At 32.2% G+C, this 12,561-nt stretch overlaps 1 protein-coding gene across 3 annotated transcripts; it reads left to right on the top strand.

Moving 5' to 3' along the window:
• The first annotated feature begins 10,011 nt into the window (after nucleotides 1–10,011).
• Nucleotides 10,012–12,347, top strand: LOC143593488 (uncharacterized). 3 transcript variants are annotated; one of them, XM_077073102.1, is made up of 5 exons: nucleotides 10,012–10,194; nucleotides 10,269–10,362; nucleotides 10,447–10,563; nucleotides 10,652–10,709; nucleotides 11,679–12,347. In XM_077073102.1, the coding sequence occupies exons 1-5, from the start codon at nucleotides 10,140–10,142 to the stop codon at nucleotides 12,207–12,209; spliced, it is 855 nt and encodes a 284-aa protein (XP_076929217.1). In that variant the 5' UTR covers nucleotides 10,012–10,139; the 3' UTR covers nucleotides 12,210–12,347. The 3 variants fall into 3 exon arrangements, with proteins under 3 accessions (XP_076929217.1, XP_076929218.1, XP_076929219.1); XM_077073103.1 differs by having other exon boundaries at nucleotides 10,652–10,715; nucleotides 11,685–12,347; XM_077073104.1 differs by having other exon boundaries at nucleotides 10,014–10,194; nucleotides 11,685–12,347.
• The last annotated feature ends 214 nt before the right edge of the window (nucleotides 12,348–12,561 follow it).

Here is a 12,561-nt window from a genome sequence, read left to right as displayed (position 1 = left end):
GCATATTCGGTTTCCTTAAACGAACTATTCCTAATAAACGATTTTGGAGTATTATACTTAATCAAAGCATATTCCTAAATGCTAAAATAATCTGGAACCCGTCTCTAAAATAACCATTTATAATGTTTCATCGTGTATTCTTCAAGAACTTTCATCTCCTAGTTTGACTTTCAAGCTTCAAGACCCTTCGACCTCGTTTATCTCTTTGTTCCATTCATCATTCGGGTAAGTCATCTTCATGAAAAATGTGTATTTTTGTCTAAGTAACAAAAGCCCTCAATCAATTTTACTGATTGATGGGGTTATGCCGGTAAATTGTTTTCCAACACGTTAGGGACATAATAGTCAAACATATTTGACTTATCGATTTCTCTACTTTCTAGTCAGATTTAGCGTTCGGGCCAAAAGACTTTTATGTTTGTTTTGAAATTGTGAGTGTATTGGTCAGAACCCGACTCCTGAATCGGAGTTCGGATTCGGAACAATATCATCTCGCTTAAACATTAAAATCTTATAACATGAGTTTTATACCTCTCTTTGATATGATTCTAGCGGCTATGTTCTTGATTTTAATTCTAATTTACTGTATCAAAGTTCCAGGTCAGTTCGTGTCGTATCATTCAACTAGCTTAAGGCTCGGGACTTAATTTCTATATTTTATTGTTTAATTCGCCTAATTAATTAGGTGAGTAATTACTTCCCTATGTTACTGTTTTTAAAACCTTTTGGGGACTTATGCATACCTACTCATACTTTGCATATTACATACTATACACAACTAGCAAACTATGAATATTGTGTGTTAATCGATTAAATAATTATTTTCTATTTTCTTACTTGCTTATTTGTTTAATTCTAACATTTAGATATGTCCATCATTGATTCTAGCATAACTCATTGATATCGTCATAGTAGTCATAGCCCGTGTTCGTGAGGCATGATCAACTGACACCAATTACTTGCTTTTTGTTTAATTGTTGATACTCACAGTATGGGTTTGCTCATTTATTCATATATTAATATAATATCAAAAACTTGTGGTTTTCTCACTCAACCTCGTGTTGACAAACCTATATATTTTGTACGCATATTGCAAGTTATCATCTGATTTGAAGTGAAGGAGAAGATCATTTAGAAAATGACATTAGGCTACTTAATAAAAGAAATACAAAGTGATTTGATATATTTATCGATGTTATTTGTTTTTGATTAATTTTGTACTTGAACGAAAGATGTGTACTTGATTTGTAAATTGTAAATAAATAAATTAGATATTGTCATAATTTGCATGATAATGTCTTGTGAGCTGTGAACCAAAGGTTCGCATCTCGGCATTCTGCTGTATGTTGGAGTGTGACACCCTATCTACTCGGAGACATGACAATTTATCATTAGATGGTGTGATATTTCAACAAAGTCTCCACAAAATACACATTGTAAATCCTCCAACATAACCTCTCTTGTGGAAAACTCCATTTAGTCTATATGTAATCGGGTAATGATGAGTGAGTGTTTGGTTGTAACTAATGGCTAATAATGTTGCATTTTTTGTTGCAATTTTTGTAACATATATTAGACACTTTTAACAATTTAATAAAGTTTATTATGTTTCGTGATATCTAATGAAAACCTCCTGTCATTTGTTGTTGCTTCTTGTGAAACTCAGAATGTAAATATTACAATTTTTATCAAGTTTTGTTTGTTTGTTGTTAATTAGCCTGTTACTACTAAACAAATATGTATTACAATGGAATAGTTAACTATTTTATGATTTAAGTTATATAATTATATTTTTTGTTTTTAAATATAGTATTTCTTCTTTTTTTTTTTTTGAACGGCATAGTATTTCTTTTGTAGGATGGACATTTTGACTGATGTAATTTTAATATGTTGGAAGGCAAGTTGTGCTACAATGTTAGTTCAACATGGGTTGAACTAAATGGCAAGTGACTATGGCATGTCCATCTCCAAGTCAATTTTTTTTATTATGAAAGGGAAAGAAAAGCAAGATGCACAAGAAACTACAAATGAGTGAATATTCAGGGTATTATAATTAAATTGTTTAACTTGTGACTTCCGTATTTGTATCCAATTTGATTACAAAAGCATAAGATATATATAAAATAAACCCTTGATACCACGTCAAAATTTGCATATTGTTCAAATACATAAACAACTTTTCATGTTTGCATTTACTATATTTTCAGCTCCTATGGTATACGGTTCCCTAACCTAGGGATTATATCTTTTGGAATCATTGATCTAAAAGGTCAGCACTCTGATTGGTATCTATTCTTCAATTCACAATAGTTGAATATATCAACCAATTTAAAGGTTTGTGATGAGACATGTTTCATTTGCTTATGTCTATTTATTTACTATTTGATTGTTTTCAATTCTGTGGCTTCAATTATATACGTGGTTTAATGATGGCTTGATATAGAATTAAAGGTTAGTTTTCTATGATGAATATAGAATGTTAGAATTTAAGTCAATATATAAATTAATATAGGAAAATTTAGTTAGGACCATTGTTTGTAAAGCTAATGATAACAATAGTGATATGGAGAAATTTATAGGAGTCAAGTTGGAAAATCCAGGCATTTCTTTTATATTGAACCAATGGAAATAAATGCATCATTATGACAAAAAAAGGTGCAACGTGACGCTCGATGATTGCACGAGTTGCATTGTGTCACACTTTGATTGGTTGTGACATGTCATCAATTAGTTGTAAACAAGTTTTTGTTGGTATAAAACATGAAAGTATGGTTCCTTAAAGATGTGAACAAATTAAGTCTATAGCTACGCTTTTAGGCTAAAGCACCTCTAATTAGAATATATCAATTGAAGTACATGGATCTTCGAGAATTAGAGAAAGATCAACACAGATCCAATTAAACGTGGGATATTTGGCTTGGGTAAATATTCATGGTTACTGTTGGCAGCAAAGCAACATTTACAATGAACCACCATTGTCGACAACCGTGAGTTCTTTTTGTCACTGTTCTTGGATCTACTTGGAATGCATTTTTTAGTTTTATGTTTTGCATATGATTGTCGTTGTTTATAACATAGACTGTTGCATTCCCTACCGGATGAAAAAGAAATCGAATCTTTGGCCACAATCACACTGTTTGATGATTTGCATTTTGTCGAGAAAAAAGATGGCAACTCTACCATGGTTCAAACAAAAATCAAATCTTCTAACACCTTGATTTATAAATATAGATATGTGGTAATTGTTACAACTTTTGTTTGGACCAGATCCATACAAAATTTTGAGGAATTTGTCAGATGAAATGGCTCATTACCCAACCGACTGTTAGGACAGCTGGCAGGGCGAAAAAGAGGAAGATTGAACCGGGTCATGCCATGGACTTTGTTAAGCCTTCACTTTAACTTGGAAGGTGCAAAGGTCTTGGACACAATAAGAGATCCTTCAAGTACATCTTTCAATTTGGAAAATTATATTCTTGTATATTCTAATTACAAATTCGGTTCTATATTAAAATTTAATACCTATCTTTGTTGTTAACGGGCGATTTGGTTTTCATATGTAGAGGTTCCTGAACGACTGTTTCTTGAAGGGGATGATGATGATGCATTTTTCAGTTTTTGTAGAATTTTACTGGTAGTTGAACGTAAATGATGATAGTGAGATGAAATTTTGGTATAGGATATTGAATACTTTAACACTTTTACTTTAAATCATGTATCTTTTAATTTATTTCCATATAATACAAAAATCATAAGGTTTCTTTTTTATTGTCTTTGATGTTTTCACGTAGTTCCTTGTCGTCGTCAACAACGTCGTCTTCGTCGTTGTTGTTGAAGGATGATTTAGATATTTGGATAACAGAAATGTGCTAAAGTTAAGTTGGTTATTAATTGATTGCAAAATCTAGAAACTATTCATTTTTGTTCAAAGAAAAGTGACTCATGAAAATTATGGTTTTGGTTCCAAAGCATTTTAGTCTATTTGATTATGGATTTTAAGCATGACTTGGTTATTGCTGGCATGTAGTTGTTAATTATTATAAGCTTTAATGTGAACACATTGAACAAGTAAAATTTTATGATGTTCTCTTCATAATCATTTTTAAGCATTACCATATTATATGATTCGTGAACACAATTTCAAAACAAGTCGTGACATGAGGAAAGTTAAACTAAGAGTAGTTATTTCAATCATTAGTCTGAGTTTGACGGAGATATATTAAGCAATGGCCAAGGCATATCCGATTACCTTTTTGTAAGGCCCGCTCTCGGTGCCCTACTATAGCGTTGGATTTACTCATAAATACAGTTCTAAATATCATAGTTAATTAAAACTTTCGCGGAATAAAATAACACTTCAGTCATTCATTACAAACGTTCGATACTTGTCTTAAAAACATAACACAAATGGTTTATTTAAAACATCATGACAAAACTTCTCTAGATGCTAGTTCTTTCAATCCTGCCATGTGTCCCTCTCTCAGGCCATCTGCTTCAATCTATTCACATGCGTGCATACTAAAAGTCAGTTACGCTGAGTGGGTTCTAGTTAATCAGGCAACATACAATACATTCACATATTTATATATACGTATTTGTAGATACATATTTCATACTTAGCCTGTTATCTTTCTTTCATTCATGCATACATATTTTCTTCCTTTCATTCATACATACATACTTTCTTTTCTGTCTTTCATACTTTCATACATTCACAATACTTAAATAACTATCTTTATCATCTCATATATTTTTAGGGTCTTGTCCCTTCTGTCTATATCTCATATATTATTAGGGTCTGGTCCCTTCCATATCTATCTCAGATATTATTAGGGTCTGGTCCCTTCCTTCTCTATCTCAGATATTATTAGGGTCCAGTCCCTTCGTTTTCTATCTAATCAACTATTCCTACGCTTCTTCATACATACATTCCATTATTTTCATTCGTACATATTCTTACTCATTCATACATCATTCATGCATCTTATATAAGACACACATTTCCTGACAATACGTGCAATATCCGAAGATCGTTCACATACCGACAAGCATACATCCATAACATTCATACATACTATCACATCAATCATCATAGCATACACTTACCATTTAAGGTAAGTGTATTAACATTCACATTAAGTATGCACACAGCACCGAAAACATAACAAAGAAATGGGGCTAGAAACTCACCTAGACTCGGTTACGTTCACCGTTAATGGTTATTCCTTTCTTTAGCTGTGCGCGACTAACTGTATAACAATTACACGTATCAATTAACTATCACTGCCCATATCGCGTTTTAGTCTAATTATAACCTTCAACGAACAGGGGTCCGGGGGCAGCGCCCCTGGCAGCGGGGTTCTAGGGGTGGCAGCCCCTAGTGGGGTCCAAGGGGCAGAGCCCCAGGCTGGGGTCGAGCTACCATGTAAATAACTCATTTTATTTCCATATCTTAACACATTTTTCATTAAAATTCTTAATTATTATTTTATTTGCTAACTCAAAAAGTTTGAGGGCTTCTTTGTAAATAACTCATTTTATCTTAAGTCCAGGGACCTTTCTGTCATTCTTTCAAACTTTAGTTCGTCATCCAGTTCTTTAACGAATTAACTCCTTCGTTATTTCTTAACGAATGGACCTTTATAACGAACTGGCTTCTATAACGAAATGGGGATTCATTCGTCAGTTCTCCGTTAGCGAATTACTTAACGAATGGCTTAACGAACTGCTTCTAATTCGTTATCTCTTCTTAGCGAATGGGCATAACGAATTGTTTGCTAATTCGTTATGTCTCCGCTAACGAACTAAGGTTAGCTCAAAGAATGTCAGAAACATTCTCTGGCATTCCCTTACCTCGTACACCTTTTCCGGTGCCGCCTTTCTGGCGCCGTCATCGCCCGAAAAACGTATTTTCGCACTGTTTTTCGTTCCATTTGATCCAGATCTGAGCTAGGGCAACCCCTAAGCTCATCTTTTGACCGATTTATACCCGATTCCATCCGGATCTCGTTACTTTAACGTTTGAGGGTGTCGGCTCGTTGTTTAGCGACTAGATGTAGCGTGTTTGGATCCGTACAATATCATACTATCATTACCTTGGGTCGGGATCGGTTATTCTTCTTGGTTTCGGTTAGAGAAAGAGAGAAATATGAGAGAGAGCTTAAGTGTGTGTTTTGGATGGTGTATGGAATGGGTGAAATGAATGGTTTATGGGTTAATTAATTTATTTATATCATGGGTTATGGGCTTAAGACCATGGTCTTTCTCATTTCCTTATTAACCCAAGTCCATTGCCCATATTACTTAACCCAACACACGCCCAACTCTTAACGCATAACAATTTAATATTATTATTTTATTAACCAAGCCAAAAACGGGATGTCACACTTTTAAAGAAAAAGGGGATGGAAAAAAAATTACATAATATCATACTCAAATTAAAAAGAATAAAAATGTTTTTTTTTGTGGTGAAACTTTTTTTAAAAATATTGATGTGTCAAAAACTTATGTCCGTTTAAAAATCGTGGAGGAAGTAAGTTTAAAATTAGAACAAAAAATTATATATGGTTAAAGATGATGGGACAAATTTGTAAGTGTTCTTTATTTTAATAAAAGATGATAAAATAAAGAGGAGAAATTTGTAACTGTCTTACAAAAATTGAAACCATTCCGTTAGTCAAAACTATCAATACTTGCTAGACCTTCAATAAATGACATGACTTAAGATCTCTATGCCAAAAAAACATCAATAACTAAGACAACAAGCAACCAGGTCGGCCCTACATTGTAAACGAGTAACGCTAGAGGCTTTAGACCCTCAAATTTTTGAGGTCTCATCCTACTATACTATTAAAACAAATGAGATTGCCTCCACATGACCCTTCTCTATTGGTCAATTCCCTTTGTTTCTAAATATATGTTACATTTCTCTAATTTTCTTAACAATTAAATAAATCAAAAAGAAAATAAATTACTAATAATTAATATAAGCATTTAACTTTAAGTTTCAAAACCAGCATTCCAATATTCAATTGTTTCAACTTCAATACCTGGTTTCCTTCATATTCAATTTCTTTTAACCTAATCACCCAAATCCCTCTTTCAATCTACCATTATTTTACATCGATCCTATGATGACTTCATTAGATCCTGCAAATGTAATCGACACCGTAGTTTGGCTAAATAAGTGTGATCGACGATAGCGTAAGGCTCCATTATTTGAAGACAATGATTGATTTGATTAGATCCGACACTTGATTTCAGTATATCCATAATGATGTACATTTGCTCAGCATGTGGAAGTATACTGTCAATCATATCTTCACATCCATGGCTGTTTTCCCGTCAATCGAAGTTTTTCCGGGTTAGTATGTTTAATGTTTAATTCTTAATGTTAATTGATATTGTTAATTGATATATTTCCTATGTTTAATGTTTAATTGAATCCAAATTTCAATTACAGTATATCTTAAATTTTTTTATTTGTATTTTAGATTATTAACCTAGGTTGTATTTTACATTATTAGGTTAGTATGTTTAATGTTTAATTCTTAATGTTAATTGATATTGTTAATTGATATATTTCCTATGTTTAATGTTTAATTGAATCCAAATTTCAATTACAGTATATCTTAAATTTTTTTATTTGTATTTTAGATTATTAACCTAGGTTAGTATTTTACATTCTAAGGTTAGTATGTTTAATGTTTAATTGTTAATGTTAATTTATATTGTTAATTGGTATGTTTCTTATGTTTAATGTTTAATTGATTTCAAATTTCATTTATAGTATTTGTTAAATCTACCTATATTATTAAAACAATAGGCTTTGGGGACACATGGCCTCCTTCAATCATCGACCATACCCTCCCACGCTTCGAGGAACCTAACCTCATCTCATCGGACAATCTACTTCCATATAATCTGCGAGTATCTAATTCTTCTCAAAAATTGATTGAAATCCTATATATTGATTTTAGGGTTATTATATATGTGACAAAACTTTTGTCTTTTGATTTTTGATTTAGGTTTTAAGGTCGAAATGTATTCACTTATTCCTCGTTTTCCTTAAATCTTCAATCATGTGGTTCTTCATCTTTACAAGTTAATATTATTAATTTCTGTTATCGCTATCATACTTTTTATTATTATATGATCTGATGAATATTCTTATATGACATGTAACTCAAAAAAAAATCAATATGATCTACACTACCACTAATCAGTCACATCCATAATTTGTTTTAAGTAAGAACATGTATTATTTTTTCAATGCACTCCAAGTGTTCAATCAAATGCTCAAACTAATTTTTATTTTATATATGATAACTTTTGTTTAATTGGCCAATGAGCCTATAGCATTACATATCCTTGATGCTTTGAGAAATCATCTTTAGATGTTACGTTTTTTATTAACCAGATGATTATATGTTTTTCGGTTTCAATTTTAAGTAACTCATTATATTATGTCTTTGTAGTTCAGTATGTTAGTTGGGTTATGTTCATAATATGCATATGTTCACCTTATAGTTCATAATAATTAGAACTTATATGTTATATGTTATTAACATTAACATTAACATTAACAAATAATATAACCCCAACATTAAAATTAAGAAAGATAATAACTTTTCAACGTTTTTTTAAACTTTATACACTTAATCAATTAACTTTATATATTTTGAAACATCTAATTATACTTTTTATCTTATTGTTTTATTTTTTAAATATATATTTAAGAAAGACGGTAAGTTTTCAACGTTTTTAATACTATGGCTTAAATCTCGGCCATATGTTTTACAAATCACATACATTCACATACATTCTGTTTTTGAATTGGATTAATTCCAAATTATGTATAATGATTGTAAACTTAAATACTTTTAAAATCACTTCTATATTTAAGAAGGTTAACAAAAATAATTTTGTTCATCTCCCTATATAACATTGCAGTAACACAACTATGTTTACGCTGCAAGTCCCTCATTTCAATCAATCTCAGTCAGCATAGTTGTAAGTTAATTCTTATTTTCTTTATATATACCACATTTTAAAACTGTTGTTATTAAATACAACTCGAAATATTGTCCTAAACTACTCTTCTTAATTATTTATTTATTTTTGACAAACCAACTTGGTTCTTCAATATACACTTATGCACTGAATTCCATAAAATTGCAAAACATATACGTTTGATTACATGTCAACTTTTAATATTAATACAAGAAGGTGTCCTGGATCAGGCTTGTACTGCATTCAATATTGTATTAGATGAAAACAGGCCTAATATTCTCGCTCTTCTTAGTGAGGTATATTCAAATTCTTATCTTTATTATAATCACAACTTTGAATAATTCTTTCTATTTTTTAGAGGTGTCATCTGCCTATTTATAATCACTCGAGGATGGCGCCGAAAGACGTCTATACCCAATTTCACAGGTATGCCGGTAAATCATTTCTGTACATGGCCATGTTTGACTCAGTTTCTTGTGTTTTTTTGCTTGGTGATGTGTGTTATCATAAACGTCATGTGTTTTTTTTTCAAGTCATCTATAATAAACTATATTTTATATTTAGGAAGAGAATCACACAAGTGACAAGCGGGACAACTGGCATTAAAAATAAATTTCAAACTTTTAACCAGGTTTGAGTTTTGGTTTTAACTAGGTTTGAGAAGCGCGTTTTTGTTGTCGAATTTAATTCAGTTAATTGCTCGTGTTATTTGCATGTTTATGATTTTACTCTAAATAAGGATGAGGTTTGGCTTTACTCTTATTTTAGAATTTCAACATAATTAAGAGTCTAATGCTTTTATCTTTAATTGAATCTTTTTATTTCTTCATAATGTGATTATAGCCATCATCTTTTATTCTGATTGAGATTTTGTACGTTAAGCTAGGCAGGTTTTTTCTCAATTTTTTCGGTTTCATGCACACCCCTACGGACAAGTACCAGTAAATACTGAAACCAAAAACATGAAAAGACGAATACACACCAGTACTGATTGTGTTCGGTCGGTACCGGTCTGGTACGCTATCAGTACAGTATTGGGTAAAAATAGCTCGTCCTTAGAATTGTGTGATTTATGGTCGCTCTTAATATTATAGGCTTAATATTTGCAGGCAAGGATCAAAAAGATTATGCAAGCTGATGAAGATGTTGGAAAAATAGCAATGGCGGTGCCGGTTTTAGTTTGTGAGTTCTTAATGAAACCTTTAAAGTTCAATATTAAATAATCATTTTTCTTAACTTTTTGAAATGTTATGCAGCCAAAGCTTTGGAACTGTTTTTGCCAGATCTTTGTGACCGTACGTATGATATGACTCTGCGCAGAGGTGCAAAAACAGTTAACTCACTGCATCTGTAAGTCATGCTTTTAATCTTTATTATTAATACAAGTTTTATAAAGAAAATATTATTAATTTTTAACTTTTATGTTAAATTCAGAAAGCACTGTGTGCAAAGCTACAATGTGTTTGATTTTCTGAAGGAAGTTGTGAACAAGGTTCCTGATTACGGTCATTCTGATGCTGGTGTTGATGATCGTACCGTGATAAAGAGGAAGTTAGTATTATCTGAGAATATTTTGTTGAATTGATAAATTAGTAAATGTAAATGCAATTTTATTATTTTTTTTATTTCGTTGCTTCAGGAAAGCTGTTGCAGATGAAATGAATGAGAGTGATGAAGAATCAAAGAGAAACAGGATGGTAAAAGTTTATATTTTTATTGTAGCTTCGCAACATAATAACCAAATTATGCATAATATAATTTATGGATTTCTTGATAGTTTTAATTAGGAAATAAATCTCTCAAATCATCTTAAATATAAACTTGAGTAAATTACACGTTTCGTCCTATAGGCATATACGCAGTTGTACGTTGTGTATTTAAACTGAACTGGTTCATAACATATCAGTTATTTGACAAATTGTAACGCATTACGTACTTTAAACTAACTGGGCGTATACTTGTTTTTGTTAGTTTGTGTAAATGACCATTTTGCCCGTACACCTAAAGGAAAAAAGTTGTAAAATGACTCTTTTCTTTTCTTTTTTATTTTATTCTTTTTATCCCTTTTATTTTATAAATTTCTAATATTAAAATATTAATTAATTAATTTACAACTTATTTATTTCTATAAAATGTAACTTTTTGTACTTTTTTTAAGGTTGTGCATCAGCGCATGGGTCGGTTTGGTTCCTTTATGGGTTAAAAACCGAACCAAAAACCGAAAAGTTGGTTTATGAATTTTTGAAAATCATTTGTTCAGTTTTGGGCCGAAAAAGAAAAACTGCCCAAAATAATGAATAGTGGCCTAAATCTTTTTTTTTATTAATTATTGATTAATTGATTATTATACATCTGGGCTAAAGTATTTGGCTTAAAACTATTATTTAAATTCTTATAAATTAATTAACATTCAAAATAAGAATATGAAAATCCACACATTCGGTTCGGTTCGGTTTGGTTTTTCAAGTTTTTCTACACGCAAAGCCAAGACCAATCCGAAAATTTAGTTTTTACGAAACATAAAACCAAACTGTCGGTTTTTGTTTGGGTTCAGTTATTTCGGTTTTCTGATTGCAGCTCGAGCTTTTCGGTTTAATTCACACCCCTACTTATAATTTATTTATTTGTGTTTGTTTGATAAAGTTACTTCATTTATATATGGTTTGATGCAGAACGAAGCAAGGCAACCAAGCAGCAATGGCAGGGGCAGAGGACGCGGCAGAGGCAGGGGAAGGGGCCGTGGCAGAGCAGCAGCCGAAAGAGAGCTGCCCGGCCTGCCGCAACCCGAACCAGAACCAGAAACCTACACACCGGTTCAGCCAGACATCAAACCGACTCTAAATCCAAATGTGGAGACGAACCACCACCACGTTGAGTTGACCAAGTCAACAAAAACTGAAGTAGCTGTTGGTGATGGTGGTCTGAACATTGACCTGAATGCCGGGCTTGATGAGATTACAGACAAAGCACCGGACATTGTGGATGGAGGATCTGCCACCCTGCAACCGCCAACTCCACCACCACAGGCGGTTCCTGGTGCTGGCGGTGCATTGTCAGCAAATGTTGGTGAACTGAAAAACGTAGATTATCTCGGTTTGTCATTAACAGAAATGGACAGGATGGCGATTGACAGTAACAATCTGGTCGGAATTAACTTGAGGTTGGATGAAGAAGATGAAGATTATGATGAAGAATAATAATATGATTATTAATATAATAAAGTACTAGACTTGTTTGATGCTAATTAGTTCAATAAAATGTGAACTTGAATAAGCTTAGTTTGTTTTGCTTTTAATGTTATTACCTTAGTTACTCAGTATACTTGAATCCCATGGATGCTCAAATAATAATTATTATGCTTTGCTTAAATGCTTAAGTCTTTCCGTTGTGGCTAGCAAACAGATGAATTCAGCCGGCTCGCCCAAGCGAATTGAGAAAAATTGATGGTTTCGCTCGTGAATGGATGAATTCAACGGGGTGAATTCAACGTTGGCGAGAATGATAAGGGGTCCAGTCAGCGTCATGTGGCGCAATATGATAGGCTTAATT

The sequence above is a fragment of the Bidens hawaiensis genome, unplaced genomic scaffold (assembly GCF_021521415.1).
Source record: "Bidens hawaiensis isolate Kalapana, Puna unplaced genomic scaffold, B.hawaiensis_p1.1 tig00042266_1, whole genome shotgun sequence".
Taxonomy (NCBI): Eukaryota; Viridiplantae; Streptophyta; class Magnoliopsida; order Asterales; family Asteraceae; genus Bidens; species Bidens hawaiensis.
This window is presented reverse-complemented; position numbering and strand designations above follow the sequence as displayed.